The sequence below is a fragment of the Mus caroli genome, chromosome 2, assembly GCF_900094665.2.
Source record: "Mus caroli chromosome 2, CAROLI_EIJ_v1.1, whole genome shotgun sequence".
Taxonomy (NCBI): Eukaryota; Metazoa; Chordata; class Mammalia; order Rodentia; family Muridae; genus Mus; species Mus caroli.
This window is the reverse complement of record NC_034571.1, coordinates 23831327-23856678: the sequence shown is the minus strand read 5'-3', so window position 1 is coordinate 23856678 and position 25352 is coordinate 23831327. Positions and strand designations below refer to the sequence as shown.

The 25352-nt window shown below is 51.9% G+C and overlaps 1 protein-coding gene across 2 annotated transcripts in view; it reads right to left on the bottom strand.

Moving 5' to 3' along the window:
- Window positions 1-25352, bottom strand: part of Col5a1 (collagen type V alpha 1 chain) — a 151755-nt gene that overhangs the window by 31390 nt on the left and 95013 nt on the right. For both annotated transcript variants that reach the window (XM_021182365.2, XM_021182371.2), the window contains exons 27-42: window positions 24892-24945; window positions 20934-20978; window positions 19240-19293; window positions 16715-16822; window positions 15883-15936; window positions 13934-13987; window positions 10289-10333; window positions 10126-10179; window positions 9120-9164; window positions 8425-8478; window positions 7276-7329; window positions 4403-4456; window positions 3380-3487; window positions 2038-2127; window positions 1893-1946; window positions 703-810 (exon numbers count right to left, since the gene is read on the bottom strand). In XM_021182365.2, coding sequence (XP_021038024.1) covers window positions 703-810; window positions 1893-1946; window positions 2038-2127; window positions 3380-3487; window positions 4403-4456; window positions 7276-7329; window positions 8425-8478; window positions 9120-9164; window positions 10126-10179; window positions 10289-10333; window positions 13934-13987; window positions 15883-15936; window positions 16715-16822; window positions 19240-19293; window positions 20934-20978; window positions 24892-24945 — 1035 coding nt within the window. The remainder of the gene's footprint in view (window positions 1-702; window positions 811-1892; window positions 1947-2037; window positions 2128-3379; window positions 3488-4402; window positions 4457-7275; window positions 7330-8424; window positions 8479-9119; window positions 9165-10125; window positions 10180-10288; window positions 10334-13933; window positions 13988-15882; window positions 15937-16714; window positions 16823-19239; window positions 19294-20933; window positions 20979-24891; window positions 24946-25352) is intronic.

Below are 25352 nucleotides of genomic sequence, written 5' to 3'. Positions count from 1 at the left end.
AATGTGTCTGGCTCAGTGCTCCATGCCGATCCTCCACCAAGCTTCCTGCCAGCACTCTGTGCTCACAAGGGGAAGCTGGGATGGAATCTACCCCACAGCCGTGGGCAATCAGGGCTGATGGGAGGCCATGGAGCTACACATGAACTGGGGGTATAAATGGGGGCTGGGGGCCACTAATGGATCAGAGAACCATGCCGGGTGATGAGAGAAGGGCTGTGTGGAAACCCAGGCTTCAGAGACCTTTCAGAGCCCAGTGAACTCAAGCCTTAAGGGGGACCTGTCCTACTTTCTGGGGACCTGCCTGCTGTCCTCTGCCAGTATGTCCCTCCTGTGCTCTCTCATCAATAAAGGGGCCACCCATTCCCAGATATTCGTTGTTTTCCTAAAAGGCCCAGCCATGGGGTGAGGCCAGTGGAGAGATGATGCTCACTCAGCAGACAGTATGTTCCAGCTACTCCAGAGCACAGAGGCTAAACAGAGAGCAAGTTTTATAGGGACACACTATGTCTAGCCACTGTGACGTCAGCATTCCGGGCAGGCCAGGCTGAGCTGCCTAGGACTCCTCAGAGTGTCTACCCCTGTAGGATAATCAGACTCCACAGCCTCTGCCTCCTCCCACCCCAGAGGAGTGCACATGGAGATAACGCAGCAGGAAGGACTAGACCAAACATGGAAGGGACCCCAATCTCAAGTGGCACTTACAGGAAGTCCTTTCTCTCCAGCAGGCCCCGGAGGTCCCTGAGGCCCAGGTCTCCCTGGAATTCCGATGGGCCCAGCGGCACCAGCTGGTCCTCTCTCCCCTGGAGAGCCCTACAGTGCAGTAAGAAAAGGGCTTGCATTAGAGGTTCTTGAACCATATGGGAAGACTTCGTTAATGGGTCACACCACTCATCCCCCTACTTTAGAGGCCTCAGTGGCTCTCTACATAGCTTTCTATAAGCACGGACTATTTGATCTAGTACTTAAGGCTATTGTTAGGCTCTTTCTTAGCTCTTTACCTCCCTTAATCCATCTTACACATCCACTCTCTCCCATTAAGCGTCTGGGAATAAGTCTTACTTTGTGTCTATCTTTGATGGTCTTTTCCAGAGGCCTGGCATCTACCCATGCCTGTAGGGTCTGCCTGCCCACAAAGTGCTCATAGATTTAGAGGAGGAGGTCCTAGACCAGGGGGTAGATATTGATGGTAATGGGGATCCAGGCTAAGCTTAAGGTCACATTAAGAGCGCAACACAGCCTGCAAGCCTCTATATGCCCTATCAAAAGGAAGGCTAGTTTCTTACCCCATTTGACTTGCCTATTCTGGAACTCAGCTAGGAGAGGTCACTTCTAAACTCAGCTGGGCTTTATACCTGAGCACAGCCATCAGGCTGGCTTGAAGGGTGCAAAGCTGACCGTCCTTACTCATACGAGGGGAGGAACAGTCTCAGACACTGAGCCACAGCTAAAGGCCTGGTAGTGCAGGATCATAAAGCCTTTCACATCTGGGATTCTGAGATTGATGAGGGGCTAGCTAGTTCATGAGGGACATGTGTTAGGCTCCTGGACTGCAGGCTAGAGATAGACCCCTTCCCTGCCTGTGCCGGGTAGCCCAGCCTGCTCTAGGAGATGTCTTTGAAGTTCATAAGAAGAATGCTTACTGACCTCTCTGCTGACCCAAGAGGTCTACACCAAATGTGGGCCTCTCTCCTTGCCTCCATGCCCAGAGAGGTCACTTGTAGTTCTCTAAGCTGCCACTTTTCTGCCATACTAAGTGGCCCTCTGGCTCTATCAAGCCAGCCTCTGGCTCAGGGATACTGTCCCCCTGACACACTTGATGGGGACCTTGGCATCCAGCATGCCCTCCCGGCTCTTGTTTCTAGGATAGGATATGATGCAAGGCTTTGACTTACCGCAGGACCTGGTGGGCCAGGGGGGCCTTCGCTGCCTTTGAGTCCAAGGGCTCCCTGAGAAACAGTAAGAATTTAGGTTGAGGGCCTCAGACAGAGCCCTAGGGCTGTGTGCCATGCCACTACACCCACCTGGCCCCTCACTCACCACGGGGCCGGGTAGCCCTCGGTCCCCAGGGAATCCACGCAATCCTGGAGGGCCATCCTTCCCAGGGAGGCCAGCAGGACCCGGGTCACCCTGAAAAAGAGAGCCAGGGTTAATCCCACCCGGAAACTCCAGTGTTGACTTCGCACCAACCTCCAGGATCCAGGACCCATGTCTGAGGAGCAGGGGGAGGCTTCTGTCAAGACCCACTGAGGGTCTGGGTTGACCTGAGCTTTCTCTAGCCCATTGGCTTTACAGAAATTCTCTCACTTTATTTTGAGTTGGAGGCTGAGGATGGAAGCCAGGAACGGACATATCTTCTCTACTCTCTTCGTGGACTTGAGCTCAGCCCCTGCACACACCTGGAAGCCATGGTTTCCTGACTGGCTCTGTGTATAGATCTGGGGAAGGGATTCCAACTGTGACTGACTCTCTCCCTCTCTCTATCTCTGTGCTTTCTCAGGTCCCAGACCTGCCAGGTCCAGCAGGGCCATAAGAGGTTGAATGGGAACGGAGAGAAATCAAAGTTCTCACTTGGGTTGGGCTCCTCCACGGGCCTGTGCCAAGCTAAGGACACCCCAGTGACTTGTGGCTAAAAAGTACAGCCATTCAAGGAACTTGCTCTCAGATCAATGACCACCAGGGCACCATGGGGGCGTGCCTCCCCTGATGCTGCAAAGGCTAGAGTGTTTTCCAGAATTCTTCCTGGTGAAAGGCTCACGCCTTTAATTCCAGCACTCAGGAGGCAGAGGTGGGTGGATCTCTGTGAGTCTGAGGACAGCCTGGTCTACATGGCCAGTTTCAGGCCAGCCAGGGCTACACAGTGAGACCCTGTTTCAAAACACCAAAAACAGACTAAGAGCCTGTGTCTTTAGTTCCCCTCAAGGAAACCTGAAGGTTTTAATGCTAACACACAAGCATTACAACCACAAATTTGGGACACCCCAGCAGGCTGAACAAACTATAAAAAGGCCTAGCATTGGGCACAAGGCTGGGGATACGTTCATTTTCCACTTTCAGAATCTATTTGCAGTGTGTCCAAGTGAGGGGGTTTCAAAGGACCATTCTCTACCAGATCTGTATGCTGTTAGACTTGGGGCCTTTAGTCTGCTCCGGGAGCAGTGGGCGGCGAGGGGAAGGCGCACTCCATGAGGCCTGGGAGGGTTTGATCCCTACAGAAGCCCTGCCTCAGTTCAAGCCAAACAGATCTGAACATGTGAATTTCAGAGATGCATTTGTTTGAGAAATTACCCATCTGTCCAAAAGGATCAAGAGAAAACACAAAGTTCTGATTTTCTAGAAAAAAAAAAATATGAGCCTGGCATGGAAGCTTCCAGAAACTTACCTTCGTCCCTTCTTTCCCAGCAGCACCTGGGAGGCCCTGTTCACCAGGCGGGCCTGGAGGACCAGGGTGGCCACGCTCACCCATGGGGCCCGTCTCTCCTGTGGGACCCTATGGGGAGAGACAATGTTGTTACATGTTCACATGTTGGTTTTGAGTAGCTTACAAAGGAATGATCTTTTCCTCCAAGCCTGGGTACAGCTCTGTCTATGGTGATGCCCACAGTGGGCCTACCACTGGATACAGCCCTGATTATGGTGATGCCCACAGTGGGCCTACCACTGGATACAGCCCTGACTATGGTGATGCCCACAGTGGGCCTACCACTCCTTTCTACTCTTTCTCAAGACTCCTCATGCCAGCCAAAATGACTCCTCATGCCAGAAGGAGACGATGAAGCCAGGTAGACAGCAGTAGCCACGGCTGGTATCCTCCTGCCCCCGAACCTCTCTGGAGGCTGTGTTTCTAGGGTGTGTTCAGAAAGATGCTGAGGGCTGCCATATTTGCCACAGAGGGGAGAAGGCCTCATGGGCTCCAGTTCTGTGGTGACATCAGGTGTCAGCCCCTTACTTCTCATTATGTCAGGTGTGGCTTGCTAAGTGGCAAGGTGACAGGTACTTACTGTCCTTGGCTCTAAAGCTGTCAGCCCTAGCTGGAACCTATACCCTTCACTGATCTGTGCTGGTTGGAATCAGAACTCCACGACACTGACTGGTATTCCACAATGGGACAAGAAGATCCCACTGGCCCCTGTGCCCTTGGGGAGACTCAAAACTCTAGAGCCTGGCCCTGACTGTTCTGGGGTCACCTGAGCTCTGCTGCCAAGCTCAGGGCAGTGCTCCATGAGTCACCTGCTTTGTCTCAGCACAGCCCCTTTCAAGAGGTTTATCTACTACATTTAGCACATACCTCCCATGGGACTTATGCCTCTCCACCAGTGGGGTCCACCCCTCTAGAAAACTGACCGTAGCCCCATGTTTCTGTAACTCCAGAGAATCCCAGCCCCAGGATGCTGCAAGGTCTCACCTGAGGGCCAACCACTCCTGGGGGCCCTGGAGGGCCAGTCTTGCCTTGGAAACCCTGTGGAGAGAGTCAGGCAGCTGAGGGCCATTGCAGAGGCACCCCCATCCTGATGCAGTCTCAGAAGCCCGTCCCCCACCTGTCCCCAATGGCTGTGTGCCCAATGCTCAGTTTGAAGTCATGCCTTATGCTCCCCTTCCCATATTAATTTCATGAAAGTACTGGAGCTAAGAAGGTTAGCTCCACACTGTGTCTTTGTGCTGAGAAATGGATTTGTAAGCCTGTTATTCCCCCTCATGTCACCGCGTGTTCATTTTCTGAGGACACATAAGAACCATCTCGGGGCTGGTGCTCATTAGCAACGTCGTGGGACTTTTTAGCCTTTGTTATCCATGTCTCTGACTCCCGGCAGGTGACTCGCCAGCCTGCTTCTTTTCGAATTTAGGACAGGTAGGAGCAGGGTCTGACTGCTCTCTGAAGCTGTCAGCTCCAATGTGTTACTTTAAAGTCACTTCATAGACCCTGACTCCTTGAGGATCTGAGTGTTTGTGCCTAGAATGGCCCAGGCTTGCCTCCCACTCGCCTCTGCTTCCCAAACTCTCCTATGGAGCAGGAGGCTGAAGAAAGTCAAGCTTGATTTGGGGCATGATGATGGAGTAGGCACAATGAGATGCACTGGTGTGTACTTGGCACCCTTGTACACCTGGCACTGCCAGGTGTACAAGGGTGGATCTACCCAAGGGCAGTATAGCTGTGCAGAGGTCATAACTATGGCGTGAGGGTGAGCAGATGGCTCAGGGACAGCAGGCAACAAGCTACTATCACACACAATTCACTGGCCTCAGCAGACTCTGCCCTGTAGACCCCAGAGGGCTCTTCTCTCTCAGCACAACTCACACAGGGGGCAGACATGGCCATTTCTAAGACACATTTCTCAGATGGTCAAAAGCAAAGAGTGAAGGAGAGGTCAGGAGGGAGAAGTGTCTGAGAGGAGCCAAAGCTCTGCTTACGGCAGTGTTAGCGGGGAGGGCAAACAGTCCCAACTGCCCTTTCCTGTGGTTGAGGCGGGGGCACACAGTGAATACCCCAGCACTCTGAAGGCTCAGCTGCTCCAAGTCTGGCATCCTGGGGTCACAAGTGCAGGCAAGGCCACAGGCAAGCACATGCTCTTTTTGAGATAGGGTCTCTTTCTGGACCCAGAATGGACGCACTTGCTCGCCTTGCTGTCTGGCCACAGTCACTCTAGGGTGACGTGCCTGATAAGGAGGGAGATGGTCTTCTGCTCCTCACTGACAAACAGGCTTTGGCTCCCGTTAAGGAGAAGTAACCGCCATTTGTGTTCATTGGAGGAGGAAGATGGAGAAGAGGAAGGGGAGGAAAGGAAAAAGAAAACGAGGAAGTCTACTCTAGAGAACCATGGACGAGTCTCAGAGAGAGTCAAGATGGCCAGCAGCGGCATGCAGCACCCCAGTTTCTACAAAGGTAGCTGGACATGGTAGAAGTTGCTGGAAATTATACTTTTCCAAGCAAATTAGGAGGCTTAATTTTCTGCAGAATGAGTCTGAGGGAGAAAAGCATGCAGTATGCAAAACTCTTCTCTCTTGTCTCCTTGGAAAGGCATCAGAGGAAAATGTGCAAAGCTCTGAAGAAACGTTTTAATTTTTCTCTCTAAACAAAAGAGCAAGGTAATCTCCATTTATCAGCCAGCACAGGCTGCTCAAACACCAGCAAAGGCGTAATTAAAAGATTTCACGTCCCTGTGTGCTGAAAGACAGAGAAGGACAAGCAGGTACTTCACACTTTAACACGTGTTAAAGCAGGTACCAGGAAACAGACGGGGTGGTCAAAGGCCCACATCAGAAATGCCAGTTTCAGCCATGAGAGCCCTCACTCCAACCCCAGTACAATGAACAGGATGCAATGGCACAGGACCCTGTCAGGGAGGAACGCTTACACCGGTACAAACTGGCCTTTAATATGGATAAGGCAGAGCCACACAAAGAGAACGCACATGTATCACCTGCACTTCGAGGTCTCAGTTGCTCAAAGTCTGGAATCCCAGGATCACAAGTGCAAGCAAGGCGACAAATGTGCACATGTTCTTTTTGAGACAGGGTCTCTTCCTGAACTCAGAGTTGACCCACTGGCTGGCCTCACTGGCTGGCCAGTCCTAGGAATGTATCCTCTTGCCCACTTTTCCAGCACCAGGGTTACTGACTTGTGCTGCACGCTAAGCTTTCACATCAGTGCTGGGGATAGTTCAGATTCTCATATTTGCCCAGTCAGGCACTTTACCCACTGAGCCATCCCATCTCTCCCACACAGCATCTTCTTTATAGAGGAGGCGAAAGGCTTCATTCCACTCCTTCCCACCAGCTCCCCAGGGCTGAAATCTCCCAGATGGACAAAGCTGGTGTCTGTGCGAGGCCCAAGGCCCATGGCCCTTGTCATGAGGTTTTGTAGCCTAAACAACCAGCTCTCCACAAATACAGAGCCTCCCAGGTACTTTTCCAAGTAAGGCCTGTGGTATCCCAGCAAGGCTACACTCACGGTTACCCTCAAAAAATAAAGGTTCTTGTAATGCCAATGCACTGTGTCCTGATGCTTTCAACATGGCCTCTGGCCAAAGCTGCTAAAACATGCAAAGAGCCATTGTTGGGTTTCCACTGTGACATCCTGGGGCTCCCGCCCACCCGACAGCCTGACCTTAAGTCAACAGCAGATTGGCTGGCCTACAGGAAGCCTTGCCAAGGCCTTTGGTCTTTCCCGGGGAGGAAGGGGCTCCTGACTGTGCCAGGCAGCCAGCAGCATTGTAGGCGGTGGGAGACCCAGCCAGAGAGGCCAGGAACAGCCATGTCCCCAGCACTTGTGATACTCACGGTCTCCCCTCTCTGCCCAGGGTGTCCAGGGAGTCCGTCCTTGCCTGGTGGGCCCTGGGGAAAGAATCAGAGCAATGAAGGCTCACTCAGCAACTCAGAGAAGCAGGGGGCAAAAGTGACTGTCATCATAGTGGCTGGGACAGTGATTGTGGAACTAATTGCGGTGGAAGAACCTGCCCCACAATCCCTATAGCTACCCCAAGGGGTTAACAGGGGCAGAGGAGGTCAACCCAGCTCCCCAGACTCGAGCAGGTGGGCAGCCTGGCTACACTGGGACCCTCAAATGTCTATCTTGACAAACCCCAAGGAAGGACCATAACTCCAGAACCCAGAGAGAGGTCTGGACTTTCCTGGCCATGAACCTCCCTCTGCTGGTGTTCCTTCCCTTCTGTGGACCTCCCACGCCAGGGACCCTTCCCTCCTAGGGACCTTCCATGTCACAGACCTTCCCCTGGCTGTGGTCCCTCCCCTAATGTGGACTTCCCCTGCCATGGACTTCTGCATGGGCCTTCCCCTACAACAGATCCTTTGCGGGCATGGACCTCCCCTGGCATGGGTCCTCACTTTCCCTGGGCCTTCTCCTGTCATGAGCCCTCCTTTGGTATGAATGCTCATTTGCTGTGGGATAGCCCCTACCATGCGTCTTCTTCTGCGGGCACTCCCCTGCAGTGGGTGGGCCCTGAGTGAGCCTTCCCCTGATGTGGACTTCCGCTTGGTTCCTGGGGAGGACCCAGCTTTGGTTTCTGAAATGGCCCCAGGAATGAACAAAGACCTTTCTGTGGTTTTGCAGCACCAAGGCTGCTACATTTGTGTGGTTACCCTAGACATTAATGCAAACCTAGGCAGAAGGTCACTATGGTCTCAATGGCAGCAGGACCTACTACAGGAGGTCCACACCAGGGCGAGGACCTCACAGGGCATGTTCATGACAGGGAAAGTCTGTCTAGAACTAAATGCTCTCCTGAAAAGAAGGCTTGCATGGGTGGGGGGCCATAGCCACAGCCTTAGCAGCTGGGTTTCAGAGGTTGTCTCCACTGCCGACCCAACAGGAGTCCAGCATGCTCGTCCACTCTCCCCATAGCCTAGGGAGATGAGAACACTGATGGGGAACCTGCTCTACCCACCTCCATGGAAGAAAGCATGACTTACCGGGGGACCTTTGGGTCCAGGAAAGCCGGTGGGACCTTGAGGTCCGTTGGGTCCCTGGGAACAGAGAACGTCCAGTTTGAGGAGGCATTCTTCCTGCTAGCAGCCCCCTCTGTTTCCCCACTGTGGCACTGGATGCACCTAAAATGTTTTCTCTGTTTATCCTGGCCCTGCTTTCCCCATTTGAATCTAGAGGAAGTGAGAAGATAGGGAGTAGATGCCAGAGAGAAGTTAGGAGGGTGGGAGACGAGAGATAGGTAAGATAGATACTAGACAGACAGACAGACAAATAGATAGGCAGGCAGGCAGATAATAGATAGATAGATAGATAGATAGATAGATAGATAGACAGACAGACAGATAGACCAATAGATAGGCAGATTCTTCGCTAGGAAATCTGGTGGCCAAGATACATGGCAATGCCCCAGAGTCCTCTGTTCTGTATGATGTCAAGAGTCGATTACTGTGGTGACGGTCACCTCTAGCACACTAAGGTCAGGTCCAAAAGGTGGGATGAGACTCCTCCCCAAGGAACACATCACTTCTGTATATGGACCACCTTGGGTCTCAGCAAGCCCACTGCTCCTCTGCAGGACACTGTTGGCCTCCTTCACTGGCCCACCCAGGGCTAAGTGTATGTTTGGGGCCAGATTTGTCCCTGGAAATCTCCTCAAAGCCCAGGCCTGGAAGACTCTTACCCGTTCACCAGGAGGGCCAGCTGGGCCATCACCTCCAGAGTTGCCCTGTGGCGGGAGAGAAAAGGTCACCATGATTGCTCTCTCAAGGTCATCCTGACCCCAGTGCAGTGTTGCAGCAGTGAGCCTCAGCTCTGTGCTAGCCTGCCTCTATGCACAGCCAACTATGGAGCCTGCATGAGCAGGATCGGGACATTTCCAGAACAGGTCCCCATGACTAGCTGGACACAGGCTGTGCTCAGCCAAGAACACATAAAAAATGACTTGAAGAACAGAAGGCTCAGCTTCAGGACCATTCCATGTACCCAGCTGGTTCTCTGTTAGGGATGGGTCAGCTAACTGGAACCTCCTCTCAGTAACACACACCTCACCTTGAGGAATTATTTTTTTAATATTTATGTGCATGGTTGTTTTGTCTGTGCATCAAGCCTGGTGCTGCAGTAGACGGCATCAGATCTTCCAGAACTACAGTGACAGATGGTTTTGTGCCACTATGTGGGCGCTGGGAACCAAACCTTGGTCTTCTGCCTCTTCAGCCCCCTATTCGTGATTTTTACTGGTTAGAACCGGACAGCTGTGCCATGCTTGGCTTTCCCCTAGATTTACAGCAGGGGGAGCTTGCTTCATTCCTGGGCATGAGGGGGTCCTTGCAGGGGTAGGCAGAGTTTCTGCCTGTACCAGAAAGAACCTTCTAAGAAAGAGCTCTACAGTCCCCAGCCACCTTTACCAGAAAAAAAACAAAAACAAAAAACAAATGAGGCTTCCCCACCAGACCTTGGTGGCTTCCTGGGTCTGAAGCTACACAAAAATGGGGAGGGGGAGGGCTGTCCTTCCTCTGTTTGTCTTGGGTCTTTTGGGGGCTACCCTCAGCCATGTTTGCTGAAGTTTGCTGAAGGATGCTAGCAGGCAGAATCCCTTTACTGATGTTCAAGAAAACTGTTCTTTTTATTGTTGTTACATGAAAAGGCCACTGACCTCCCTCTCCTGCCTCGAAGGACCAGGAACATACCTTAGGGCCAGGCTTTCCCGTGATGCCCCGTGGGCCTCGTTCACCCCGCGGGCCCTGAACGATAGACAGAGAGAAGGCAGGCCAGTTAGCTCAGGGGCTTCAGACTCACAGAGCCCACCCACCTACACCCCATATCCTTTGCCACAAGACCGGTTACGGTTACCGTTGGGCCTCTCTGTCCCCGTGGTCCTGGCTTTCCAGGTGTCCCCTAGAAACAGAGAATTGGATGTGAGTCACACGGGGCATGTATGGCCCTGCTCAGCATGCCACTCTCCCCCTCCCCACCCCCGACTCCCCGACTTCATGAGTCCAGAGTGAGGCCTGGAGGGCCTATCTGGGGGTGAATGGGAGAGTATAGGACAGAAATACTGATGGGCAATGTCTGCTGCTTCGCTGGTTCATTTGCTCCCTCCCTCCCCCCACCCCTCCCTCTTTCCCTTCTCTCTGCTCCTTTTAGTAGGCACAGAAATCATTACATGAAGAGAGAAGAAAGTCAACTCCTATCACACATAATTTTCTTCTGCTACTGTTAAGAATATTAGGCATTAAATTTTCATCAGGCTCTGCAAGCGCGAAGGGAAACTGCAATTTAACGTATAAATCATATATCGAAGAGTTCCCAGCATCGCTCGGAGTTCAGTCCTTTTTCTGTTGCTGATCTGCATTTTCCGAACCACGGAAAGCAAATGCGTGGCATTTATTTTCTGTTTTTTACCATAGCAAGGATATAATGGCCGGCAAGTGCAGTTTACCCACAGCACACAGACGTAATGGATGGAGCTCAGAGGCTCCTGTGCGCTGAGGTTCATCCTGGGTTTATCCCGGTCTCTATCAACAAAGCTAGGTCAGCTTATAGCTGAAGCCACAGGATGAGTCTCTCCCTAGCATTTTCTGCCTTTCTATATCAGAAGCAAAACAGTCTCCCATTTTTTAAAGGCATTTATGAAACAATTCATAGCAAAGGAATTATGGCTGTTGGTTTGTTTGTTTTCCTTAACAAACAAACTTACTTGGTCCGGTTACCTTCAGGTCCGACTCATGCTTCAACTCTGTGACAACATCCTTTGGCTTCAGGTAAACATTTGCATATAAATGAAGTAAAATACCTCCTCTCTTCTCATGCTAAATGTGTGCCCTTATCGACATTTATAAGCAACCTGACTCACCTGGGTATGTGAGCCAGGCTGGGCTGCGCACACCTCTGTCCCTCTCTCACCTTTAGCACCACCTGGATCTCAATTCAGATCCCATCTGACCTTGCAGCACACCCGGGACCCAGGTGCAGCCTGCCCTGATGTACTGGGGCATCTAGACACCCAAGTCTTGGCAGCAGGCAAACAGGTTTCGGCTCAGGTTCCATCTGGGTCCTCGGGCAGCATGGTGTTCAGCAGGGCCTGGGGTAACCTAACCCGCACTAGAGCTTAGCCCAATGAGCACACTGTACCTCCAGGACTCCCTCACAGAGAATTGCTCAGGTGCACCCGGTCTCTAGTCCCTGCCAGGAAAGAACAGGAGGTCCCTGAAACAGCCTTGCCTACAACTCTCCCAGAGCCAGAGGCAAGCTGATGTATAAAGAGCCTTGGATTTGTTGGGAGACTTCAGTGGGGCCTTCCTCTCCTGGGACCCCTCCAAGGGGCAGGGTAGAGTCTCTTCATAGAACACCGCTTTGCATGTATCATAGCACTGCCTTGAGCTGCTGCTGGCTTGAAACAGTGCAGCCTTGCTTCTGATGGTTTCCCATTTAACCTCCCACTGTCAGGCACAGACATGAGCCACTGGCTCTGCAGAAGCCAGATCTCTCGTAACAGAGGACTGAAGTGTATAGGTAGCACTGGGTAAGTGGCAAACACACACACACACCATGTAAACCCTGCCTGGCATCCAATACCAGAGGCAGCCTGCAAGCAGAGCTGGTTGGTCTCCAGGGTGCAGCACACACTGGCCCGCTTCACAGCCCTCCCGATCCTCTCCCACATGGAACCAGAACTACCTTCAAAACTCTCCCCAGAGTTACCCCCATGACTAAACCCTGGCTACCTTGGGATAAAGACACTGTGGAGGCAACACTGTGGAGACACTCCACACCCTCCGCCAGCCCAGGCCTCTACACTGGGTTCAGCTACTCCAGCTTCTCTAAGCAGTTCTGCTTCCCTCCCCACCCCCTGACTCCCTTTCTGGTCTCAGCAGGAACATCTCTGCCTCCTGGAATTACCCAGGTCTAGGGGCTGGGTTTCTCCTTCCTTGCATGCTCATTACCCTTGAGCACTGGTTACAGGCTGTTCCTTATCTTGCTCAGTCATTGAAGCATCCCCTGCCTGGTAAGCTCCTAGCTTAGCAAGGACTTAGGAAACGTGCAATGCAAGTGAATGAGCTGCCTTCCATGAAGCCCCATGTCACTAAGGGACCCACAGCACAAGCAAACAACAGGGTAACACAGCCTGACCCTTAGAGCTGGCGTTCATTCAGGATATGATTTTGCACCCGAGGCTGTTTGCAAGGCCAGCCCAGCCTCCAGCATCCATGGCCAGTTAGGGAAGCCAGCCATACCTTGTGGTCCAAGGGTACCCACTTTTCTGTTGGGCTCTTGCTTAGGCCAAGTAATAACCCACGAGCTCCCCATTCTACCCCTGCAGCATATTCCACACCTGTGAGACCCAGGACCACTTTTTGCCGGGAGCACCTCCAAATATTTTTAGGGCACAACCCTCCCCCCCAACCACTAGTCAGATGACCCTAGATAAAGAGTCTGACTGAGAGAGAGGGATAGAAGATAAATGGTAGACAGATGGATTGAGGGAGGGACTGATGGATGGACAGACAGAAAATAGATGGATGAAGAGAAAATTGAAGATATGTAGAAAAACAGAAAGATGATAAAGGGCCTGCATGAGAGAGGAAATGGTGGCAGTAGAGAGCGTCCTCTCTGTGTGCTCTCTTCCAGGACAACTCTACTTTCCACATTGTGAGGCTAGTGACCACCAGCTTGTCTGCAGTGACCCTGAAGTCATTCTCCTGGCTTTCAAGAGCTCATAGACTCTGCTTTACACATGGCATATGGCATTGTGATGAAGCAATGTTGCATGAGAAAGACCATGTGTGCTCTATGTCATGGAGGAAAAGCAGCCAGGAACACTCTCTTCTGTGTCCCCAGCCACCAACGGCCTCTCTGTGCCCCGCATGTTCAAGGTCCATGATGACCATCACACTCCATCTCTCAACGAGCTACCAGTGCTTAGGCTCTGTGACACCACCCAGAGACATCCAGGAGGGCTTCTGCAGGGGAGGTCTGAGCCAACCGCAACATCACAGAAGGTAGGTGGATATCGGGATCCCCAAGAGGAACCTGAAGAGGTCTCTGTGAGGATGATAACAGGGGGAACCGACAGGGTCATGCCCTGTCCCATATTTACAACCAGGGTAACTTCTAACAGGGATTGTACATCTGGGAGTCACTGTGCATAGCCCCAAGGTAATACACACCTAGCCTCCGGGAGGTGGTGGATCTCAAAGAGAACAAAATAACCCTCTCTCTCCCTGTAAAATTAGGATGTAGGAAAAGTCTCCTAGAAAGAGAATAATCTGGAGGAACCTCAAGAGCTTCCTGGCTCCTGTCCATCAAAACCTCCATTTTCCCAGCATGCTCTTCCTTCTCACCATTGCCCCTTCCTGTGACAGTGCCTCCATAACTGAAAGGCCCGGAGCTGAGATCAGCTACTTCTGAAAAGTGCTTTGGATGACAAGTGGAGAAAACTCAACAGGGCATTGACCAGAGAGCCAATACTACACACCAAGTGACCATGGTCCTTACCCTGCCACCTTTCTCTCCGTTGGCGCCCGGGAAGCCAGGGAATCCAATGGAACCCTGCAAGAGAGTTAAGGGAAGATGAAACATGACCACCAAGCCAGGCACGAGGGCCACACTGCCATGCTTGCCAGGGAGTTCACACACATGCTTATCTACTGATCAGATCCGATTTGTACCTGACCACCAATGTAACACCTCCCCCCACCCCCAGCTAGCCACTCTACCACTCACCAACCTGTGGAATACCCACTCACCTACCTTTTTATTCTCCCATCATTCATATGTCCAGCCACCCACCACCCACTCAATAAATATTTCCTGAACATTCTCCAGACCCCAAATCTAACCCCAAAGCCAAGTCCTAGCATGCCCCATTCTGTCCCGCTCAGTCTCACACAGAGGATGTGCAGTGCCAGCTGATGATGTGGGGGATGGGAGTACATGCATTGCTGAGAGTCCCGGGAAATGGGGGCTGCATCTCACAGCTCTGTTCACTGGTCCTGCTGTCATACTTTGTGACCTGTCCATAACACCTGAACTAAAGTGACAGTTTGCAAATCCCAGCATAGACTGTAGTATCTACCATTTTCATGTCTATAGACACACAGGGACCAAATATGGTCTTCAAGACTTTGATCTGCCAAGCATCCAAACACCCTCTATGTACAAAATGACATCACAAGCCGGGCGTGGTGGGGCACACCTTTAATCCCAGCACTTGGGAGGCAGAGGCAGGCAGATCTCTGAGTTCGAGACCAGCCTGGTCTACAAAGTGAGTTCCAGGACAGCCAAGGCTTCACAGAGAAACCCTGTCTCGAAAAAAAAAAAAAAAGACATCACAAGGACTCCCCAGGACATACTCGGGGCAGCCCACTGCCCATCGGTGTGGGTGTTGTCTACTGTTCTGTTAGTCTCTGCACTCCGGGTGGCTGACCACCCTAACCTGAGAACAATCCTATTCTGGAAGGCTGCTTGTTTCCATGCTCTGCCTTCCTCCTTTATGTCTGCCTGGTCACCCAGGCAGGAGATTGAAACAAAGGGACATGGAGTGGATGACACAGAACGCCCAGGGCACTGTACAGCCCATTGCTGCATCCAGTCATAGCCTGAGAACAGTTTTCACATCCAAGGCTGCCAGCACTTAGTCAGCCCACCCTCTGCTCTCAGATGCCTCTTCTCCTTCTCTCTCTTCCTAAGAAAGGGACCTGAAGAGAAGGAAAGCCAATGTGCTTGGGTGGTGGCTCTCATCTAAGGGACACTCTCCTGCAGGCAGGGTGTGTGTCCACACCAAGCAGTCGGAGGGGGGATAGGTGGGGAGGGTAGGCCACCGCTTGCCCATACAGCCCTTCCTCCTTTGGTTGGCAGGCCCAGGCTCTGTGAGTCAAAGACAGTGAAGCTAGCAGGCAGCAGAAGGGTGGGAATGCAGATCTGGGGCGGGCTGGCCGCGTGCTGCTAACCAGGTCTCCAGCGCAGGCAGCAGTTATTGTTTAAGAAGAAGCCATGAATAATAAAATGTGGGATGAGAAGAAAATAATGTTCTCAGTGATTTTCAAAGCCTTCAGGACCTGTTCCACTTAAGCCTGAACATGAGTGCTGATAAGACAACGGTTGCCCCTCTTCTGCTCCATTATAAACAGTCTCCATACTTCCAAAGTAAGTGGGGCTAAGAGGAGGCTGGTATGGATAAGCCAGAGGGGACCAAGGGGGTAAGTACCCCCAGCAGGCCACCAGGGGTAGGTTCTGCCCTCTTCTTTGAAAGGCTCAACTCATTGTGCAAGTGCTTTCTTTGAGCTTGGTCAAATTAACACAGGAGGCTATGAGATCACAGCGAATGTACTGTTCCACCGTGGTACAGAAGCCACACAGAGGTAGAGAATGGAAGAGGGCGTCTGGAGTGTGGGGCGCCACATGAGGCAGTGCTTGCCAGGACATACTTAGCAAGGTTTAGTTACCTTTGGCCCTTGTCTTCCTGGGTACCCCGGTAATCCGGGCACGCCAAGCTTTCCCTAGGAGCAGGAAAAAAAGACTCATAAATCATAAATGACTTTTCTCAACCTTGTTCTGTAGGCAGGGAGAGGTGATGTGTTCTGAGAGGAGCTAGGGCAGGTTGGAAGGGTAGGGTTGGTGTACAGAGACAGCTTAATTTCCCCGGGAACTGAGTGGGTCTCTAAGCCCTCAGGAAGTAGGGTGTGTGGATCCTACGAGCACGCGTGGAAATCCAAACAAGCACCATGGGCACCATGGCCAGGAGGAATATTCGTATCTGTGGGGGTTCTGAATACTCTGTAAGAGTTCTAGCCACAGGGCCAGAGGGAGTGGGAGGCTTAACCCCACTCCTTGAGTCCACTCCTGCCCAGGTTTCTGGGGACAAGATGTAGGAGGTGCTGTTGCTACAGGGCAAGCTAGGACACAGGCACCTACCGGAGCCTCACGCACAAGCCATGATGTCAGGCTGTAGTGAGAACATTCTGTCACCCCCAGAGTGGAGGCAGGGTTTGATAGGGATGGGTGCTCGTGTGAGGCTCGGGTGAGATGCCCAAGCTTTGCCTATATTTGGTGAAAGACGCTCCTCCAAGGTGTGCGGCGGTGGTGGGATGAGAAGGGGAACTTGGAACAGATCAAAAGGTACACGACCGCACGCGCACACATCGACTGGGAGAGGTGGCAAAAGGCTAGGGGTTGTGGCATGGGCTATTCAGGAGTCCCACTACCCGTGTTGCACATAGGAGGGGCCATCTGGCACTCAGAGACCTCTAAGCATAATCTAGGATTGTAAGCACAAACCTTTTCTCCAGTGGGCCCCAGGGGACCAGGATCACCATTGGGACCACCTCGACCCTTTGGACCTTCAGGACCATCTTCTCCTCGGGGACCAGGTGGGCCGATCTCCCCCTGCAATCAGAAAAGAGGAGGTTAGGGTGATCCTTCCCAGTCTCCACCCCCAACTGACCCCTCCTACCACTTTGGAGTATGGCTGCCAAACAGGCACGCTGTGCTTGCAGTGCAGCCTGAGCCGTATTCCCCCTGGCCTCTCTTTGAAAACCAGTGGCAAATCCAAGGTGTAGCTGGACCGCTGTCACCCCTTTGCACTGAGTGCCACCATGGCTGCCATCTCTGCTTCCTGACTTCCCTGTCTAGGTAAGGGACTCCTGGCTAAAATAACTGGTTAGCAATAGTGGCTGTGAATGGCTCTGCCCCTGTATTAGTCTGGATTCTCTAAAGGAATAATAATCACTCCAGGACATGGCCTCAAAGACCTACCCAGGAGTGTTCCTTAGCTGATCCAGACCCAACTGTCACAGTCCCCACATTCACCTTCTTCTGAAGCCTTAGGAGGCATCAAGGGGACCTCTCCCCAACTGGGAGTGAGCTGGCTATACCCACACCCGGGAGACCCAGAGACTTCATCCAGTGTCCCTAGTTGCAGGCATGGAGTCTATGCCAAAACCAAGAGGGACTTCAACCCACTCGGGCCGCAGAAGCATTGTGCTCATCTCCAAATAGCATCCCTGGAGCTCCCGGTGACCGGTGCCTGAGTCCTCCAGTGACTACCTGCTTCCAAGAGCAGCTGCAGACAGATGGATGGCCCTCACATCAAAACAGACTGCTCAGAGACAAGTGACTTCCGAGCTCTTGAGCACCAACTGCAGGGCTAAGAAGCCCCCACCCCTCGTCCTTGGAAGGCACCCCTATAGCCCATTAATTCTTTAGGTAGTCACATCTGAGCACCCACAGAAAGCCCAGAGCAAGGCTCTGTATGTAGAGAAAGCAAACCATAGCACCTGCTCCCCTAGCTCACCGTCATCTACTGAAAACTGATCTCTGCTCCCAGGAAGTGTCTTTTGTGTGATTCGCTATGTCTGTCTGTCTGTCTGTCTACCTATCTATCAACTCCTATCTCCCATTTCTAAATCATCTCCAACTAGTCTCTTTATAAACACCAAACTGGCTGCAAACCCACACCTATCCTCCTGCCTCTGTCTCCTGCCACTGATTATTGGCATGCACCACCACACATGCCTCAGTTAAGTGAACTCTAACGGTCTGTGCCAGGCCAGCAGAAAGAGGGAGTCAAAGGGACTTCTGCCCCTCAGCCAGAGGCACTGAGAATCCTTCACTTGGAGGAGACCCGGAGCAGTCACCCTCAGTGGCAGCATAAGAGAACACCAAGTCCCTTTTATATTCTTCTCTTCTGACAGACAAGCAGGTGGCTTCAGACATTCCCCATCGGGTTGTGGCAAAGTGTCAAGTATATAGGCCCTCTTGTTCTGGGATGTTGGGCAAAGGTGCTTGCAGGGCCTGCTATGAAGATAATTACACAAGCAGACAACAGGCCCGAATTAACAGATAGACGGCACTCAGGTGTGTGCAACAGCTGGGCTACCAGGCACACAGTGTGTCACCTTCTGTCAGGCTCTGAGTTATTCTGAAGATGTGGGGAAACTTCTCAGCAGGAGCTAACAGGCGATCAGCTCCTAGAAGCTGCCCTCAGTGTCACTGTTAACCCCTGGTTCATTGTGCTTGCTGTGCTGGGCAGTACCACCCCCACAACCCCTGACCTGAGCAAGCCACACCCTTTTCTGTACCAACAGCTTTCCCTGGAGCTGGGACGGACAATGTATCAGAAAGCAGACAGGCTGGGGTGGGGGGGGGGACCTTCACCCATGGCCCAGCAGCAGACACCAGAGTGTTTGGGCTATGGGCTTCACCCATGGCAGAGCAGCAGAGAGCAGGGTGTTGGGCTTGTATGGGCTTCACCCATGGTCCAGCAGCAGAGGGCAGGGTGTTGGGCTTGTATGGGCTTCAAATGTGACTTGGGTGCATCCAGGAGATGAGCAAACCCTCAGGAGGATTGCAGGAGGGACTGCAGATCCTCAACAGCGCATAGTCCTGCTAGTCATCCACTACACCTTGGACAGGGGCTTGCTTATGGGCCTGTCTGGAGTGTTTCCACCCAGTCTTTCCTCTTCATCCTCTGAAATCAAATTTCTCTGTAATCCAGGGTCCCCAGTCCTCACTAGGGCATCTATCCAACACCCAGGGTAGAGTGACAGTAGCCACAGCTGTCCTTGGAGTTAACACAGGTGAGAGCAGCCCTGGCTTTGGAGTGGAGACTGAAGAGCAGGCTAGAGGGTACTGCACAGAGCCCCTGGGCTCCAGACATTCTGTCCTCAGACCAGGATTTTGCCGAAGTGTTTGTCTCCCTTCTGATAAGCTGCTCTGTAGTCCCAAATACCCGATGCTTTCATGCAGGTCCCCAAACTCACTCTGCTTGTCCCTGGGCCAAACCCTAGGCCCAGAACACTCACCCGGTCACCCTTTATTCCCATGTCGCCTTTAAACCCAGGGAAGCCGTCTTCGCCCTGAACAGAAACAAAGAAAACATCAGTCTACAGAGAACTCCACTCCACCGCACTACTGTCCACTCACAATGGGCCTGCACAACACGGAGCCCCAGCCCAGGACAGGAGCAGGAGAGCTGCCCAGGGAGGAAACATACAGCCTGCACAGAAGGAGGCCTGCATACCCTGGGCCTTTACCCATCCCTTAGACCTGCTACAGTACGCACTATGTATCAAACCCACAGGTCCTCAGGCACCCCTCTCCCTAGAGCCCTCTTAATCTGCCTTCCTGGGCCGTTTGGAACAGCCCAGGAACTTCCCTGGTAAGGCACCATCCCCAGGTAACCCAGTCACATCCTTCCAAGTATGTAACGAGACACATCCTGTCTCGTGAAGACAAACAAGACAAGATAAAGTAATAAAGCTGAGGCTCTGGAAATCATCTTCAGAAGGACCATCCAGTAGTAAAGTGTCCCAAAAGAATGGGAAATCTGGGACATAGGGCTTGGAAAGAGTCCTTCTGGGGACTGGGCATCTGCTCCTAAGAGAACTCGCTTTTTCCCTAAACCCCTATGAGGTCCACGTATGTATGTTCTTGGCTGAATTGTTCAGAAGACAAACCCATTCTCCTGATCCTGCAGAAGGAGACCTAGGATTCTACTCTGTCGGGGGAAGGTGCTCTAGAAATAGTGGAAAATGGAAGACCTTTTGGCCTGCTCTTCCCAAAGGGTGGCCAGGTGGTTAGCACCCCGAAGTTCAAAGTAGACCACACAGGCTCTACCTTGAAATGTTCCCAGCCATAGCCCTTAAAGCAGTCTCTAGAGAATAGCTTTCAGGCTACCAGATCAGTCAGTAATGGAGGCAAAAAAAAAAAAAAAAAAAAAAAACTGTCCACAGGTACCCAGTGAGAAGCAATGTATACCTTCCAAGCACAAGCAGATGCAGGCGTCAGGTCTGTTCTCATAGCCTTTAGACTCCACAGGGAATGCCACAGCCTGCCACAAAGGGCAACCACACCCAGTAGTTACATCCAATAGGATGGAGCTCAAATGGTCAGATCACATCCAAATGCCAGGCCTCTTACCACCAAATGGAAGGACAGAGTGACTGGCTGCTGCACAGTTCCACAAGGCTCAGGATATCTTTTCTGCCAGGGGTACTGGGCACTCTGACTATGTGATTCATAGTGCCATTATTTAGCTTTGTATTAACCAAGATGATCCACATAGGCCTGATATGCAGCCTTGAACATGGCAGGCAGTACCACATTCTACAATGTGGCTTATACGCTAAGTGTCACCGGGCTGGACATGCCTTCACATGCCTTGGCTCTAAGCCTGAGACTGGACTGTAAAACTAGATAGACTCTGTGCAGGAATTCTGGGCCTCTCAGGTGAGAACTGACTACCATGAGGACTGTTGCTTGCAAAGGACCTGCAGGGAGAGACTTGGGGGACAAAGGTATGTGGATACAGCCATGTGGCCACCCTAGGGCCTCCTGGGTAGATGCTCTGGGCCAGCCCAGGAGATGCTGACAGTATCATGATCCTCAGTCTCCTTCAGGACCAGGACGGCATCAATTCCCCTTCACATTCAGAGGCAACCCCATTGAGTCCTGTACCACACTGAGACAGCCCACCCTCAAGGGGAAAAATTCTTACCTTCTCCCCCTTGGTGCCCTTCAGACCTCGGATGCCATCTGCCCCCTGTGCAAGCAAGAAAAGAGAGTGATCACAAACATGCACAGCCCAAGAGGGAACAGCTCCCACAGGCAGTATGGACCAGCCTTAGATGAGTCCTCATCCAACATACCTCCATCTCTGGAGGGAGAGGTGTTTCCTGTTCTCTCATTGATTGACAGGAGATCATGTGAGGCCCCCACTGTCCTAAACTCCTACCCTGGCCTCTGCACAAACATCCAAACTTTCCCCTGCCCAGATTACTCAAAGGCCTGATATTGCCTTTCTAAAGGCCCAAAGCCCTGCCAACAGTTTCCCAGGTTAGCATGCCTGCCTGTTCTAGGAAGAGTCCCTCAATCCTGCAGCTAGGAAAAACTCAATGCAGGCTGGTGAGTTAAGATCCTGACCCTTTCTGTGGCCTCTGAAGATGTCCCAGACTTCTGCATGCCTGTTTTCTTATCTGGAAGTGGATTGACAAGGACTCTAGCCTATCTCTACTGTTGGAAAAAGGCTGATCTGAAAGTCCTCAGGGCAGTGCCCTGTGCATACTGGACATCCAGTAGACAAATGTTGTGCACTGGCTGTTTGTGTTAATTCTGCATTATCATTGAAAGGTGACATGGTATTGCACCAACTAATGTCACAATGAGTATGGCTGGCCTCAGCCCAGGGTGGACATCAAATCCCTGTTAGACACAGCTCTAAGGACACACAGAGGCCCCCTTTCTTCTATTATCAATGGTCCCAGTCCCTCTGTTGTCAGAGGCGAAGTCATAAAACCTAGTAACAGATGGAGCCACAGCTTAACCATCCATGCCTTCTGACCTTGGGCTCCTGAGAGGGGTGACATTTACCTACATGGACTCACTGTTGACTCCAGGAGTTGCCTCAAGCCACCTCTGCCTAGGACTGCAGAGGAGTCACAAGGCTCAGTTTCTTCATGATTGAGGCTGCAGTCTGGGCCTGAGCCACCTTCTAGACCCAGGTGCCACCAGCTGCCCTCTGCTGGCCAGAGATCCACATAGGCTTGGTAGTTCTGAGGTTGGGGCTGGGAAGAGCTTTAGAAAGAAGCTCTTTAGAATGGAGACATACAGATCCAGGAGTCAGGACTGAGATCTGAGCTTTGACACAGGAAGGTAGGAGCTATAAGCCAGGTAGACAGGTACCCTGAGATCTCAATCACTGGAAGGAAGGAGGGCTTGGAGCATCAAGAGACAAGCCCATGGTTGACAACATCCCTACTCGGTATCCCATGATGCACAGCTTAGAATGCAGAACGGAGGAGCAAGAGGACAGCTGCTGAACAGGATGGATCTGGATAGCAGCTGGGTCAGAGCTGCTCTTGCTCACTCATCCCAACACCGAATAAATGGATGTGGGTTGACAGCATAGGTGCCCAGCCCATTAGGATACTGGCCCTTGAAAGCAGCCGTAGATGGAATGGCCCTAGGGAATGAGTGCTGACTCTAGGAAGTCTCCTGTGTGCTTGCTCAAACCTGAGTCAATGTTGGGCAGCAAACTGAAAAATGAAGAGGAGCGTAGAGCAGACATGGAGATATCATGACATGTCTACACAGAGTCCGTGAGCAAGGCTTGCCACACGCACCGAAGTAACAGGAGTTGAAGAATATCTGTGGTCCAACAGATTCAGGAATGTACAATGTGCCCTGTCTGGACAGCTGCCTTGGAACCAATGGTTTCTGGGCACTGTTTTTATCCTGAGTGCCTTCTGGATATCTAGAAGTCTCCATAGAAGAAGACAGTGGGTGGTACCTAGAGCCCCACCCACCATCTCACTCTTCCAAGCATCTCTGTGGTGGAGAGAAACAGACACAGAAGAACCCAGCAGAGATGACCTCTCAGGTCCAGGCCTGCTGACACAGACCTGCAAACCCAACTGCTCATGACCCTGAAGCTGACACAGACCTGCAAACCCAACTGCTCATGACCCTGAAGCTGACACAGACCTGCAAACCCAACTGCTCATGACCCTGCAGCAGAAGGAGCATGAGTTTAAGACCAGACACCTAGGCAACTTAGTGAGATTCTTCCTCAAAACAACGATTAAAAATAAGGGGGTTATTTAGTTTGGTGGTAGAGTGCTCAGGGGATGTGGGCAAGCCCCGAGTTCAACTCTTGGTGGGAAGTAGGGGAGCGGGGTGAGAGAGGCTGTCTGCTCTTTCCACCTTATGAGGCTGCAGTGAGAAGAGCCAGGCTGTGAAGCAGAAAGCGACCCTAACCAAATGATGATCCGCTTGCACCTTGACCTTGGACTTCCAGTCTCTATTACAAAACCCTAGATTATGGAATTTTTCTTATAGCCGACAGGCCATGACAGAACCCCATCTTGGGAAGAAGCTTGGGTAGGAAATAATCAGATTTCTCTACCCTAATGGTGACAGCTCCCACACCTACCTCTGCTGTGCCCGTGGGCCTGGCACTCATGAGGTGGCCAACACCACGTCTGTTCTCAAGAGCACAAGGGGCAGTACTATCTCTTGCTCTTATGAAAACTGTCTTAATGCTTGCTTCCCTCTCCGCTTCCAAGTCTCAACTGGATTGCTCATGTTCAGATCGATAGATAAGAGCATTCTCCATAAACATTTTAAAGTAAACACCTTTCAGCTTGCAGAGGAAGCCTTACGCAATTAGCCATGTATAGGAGCTGCCAAAGGCTTAGGGTAGGCGACAGAAATTTGTAAGATAAACACACGTAGAGCTCCTATCATCAGCGCTGCTGCTCAATTATCTCCCTCCCAGCCTTCAGTAGTCAGGAAAAACATGCTTCAGGAGGAACCTGACCTGCCTAAGGCTGCCATCTTCCAGAGGTCACTCTTGAAACTAGGATGCCAGGGTTTCTGAGGCACAGAAACAGGGCCATTTGGGTTCAAGTCTAGACACGGGTACCATGCTTGGAGGGATTCCGGACAGTCTCTGAACACTGAGGTTGTGAGTTCTCCACCCTCCACAACCCAGGGCAGCTGTATACTTTGGGTCTGCATCAATGCTGGACAGAAAGTACCACAAGGTACATGGGTGGGGGCAGTGGCCTGGGTCATGTTTATATAAATTCTTCAAACCGAAGTTGCTTTGTGGTATGCTTGTGCATATATGCACACTCACAGGGGGCACACCTCTGTTCCCCTTCATGTCATTTTGAAGGAAGGGGCTGTTATCTTTTTTTGCCGGGTGCTGGGGGGGCGGGGAGAGAGACTGGAGTTTTGAGATATTGCAAAGTCCCTGTATAGTGAAGGAAGAGACCCTGTCAATAGACGCTCATCTTCTACACAGGAATGTGCCTTCGCCCCAGGAATCGTGGAACTCAAGATTAAATCATGCAGCTCAAAGCAAACTCAGTTAGTGCTGAAGGGACAAAGGGGACCTTGCTCTCAATATTGCTCTGGCACTCTGTGCCCCACTTAACAAGGTTCCAGGAATTTCTACCAGCAGAAACACGATTGTAAACAAATGGACATCTCTCACGAACCCTGCCTGCTGGGGATTTGACAGGACATACTAGTCTTTTTCCTCTTCCAACATGCCAGTAGCTCAAAGGACTGTTTCTGGGCTTCCCCAGGCTGGCCATACCCCTGCCTCACAAGATCCACATCCATGAAAGGCTCCAGAGGTCAGCCTGGTATGAACAAATGGTAAACACAAGAGGGTGGCCAGTACAGTGTCCCCACTTCTTCACAAGCTGACTAGGAGGTAATCCCTCATCCTGTAGCAGTCTGTCCCCTAGCTGGCAGGCAAGATCCTCACCTGCTCAGACATGCTGTCTGAGGTCCCAGCATGTGCATACTGAACTGGGGAGCTAGGCTACTCTAGAGTGCCTGGAGCAGGGCTTAACAACAGAGAAGCTGCCAGGAACCAGCCAGGTCCATACATCCATCCCACCCTGACTTGTATGAAGACCCAGAGCTGCAGAGTCCCCTCTTACCTTGACTCCTCGTGGACCGGGGTAGCCAATGGGACCCTGGGGGCCAGGAGGACCCTAAGATCAAAGTGAAAGAACATTAGCTATTTTCAGGTGTGAGTACCTGGGCAACCACTGTGGGACCCTAGCCTTGTGGGAGATGCAGGAGGCCCTGCCTTGTGGTCCTCACTGGTACTGATGCTGATGATGGAGGTAGTGGGTGATGCCTTTTAAAAAGCAAAAATATTTGAGGACAGTCAGATGCTGTGTCCAGCTTCAGGAGGCCCAGAGGGATTCGGGGGTTGGTGGGGGGTTGTTGCTATGTAATATAAGAAAACATAGCCCTGGGTTGAGAAAAGACAGGGTCATTGAAATAACATGTCTCCATCCTGGGGACCTTGAGGTGAGGCACTTTTCAGCCGAGGGGAACAAGGGTATCCTGTCTAGGGAGATGGCATCCTTCCGTAGTCAAAAGCCCTTTCCCA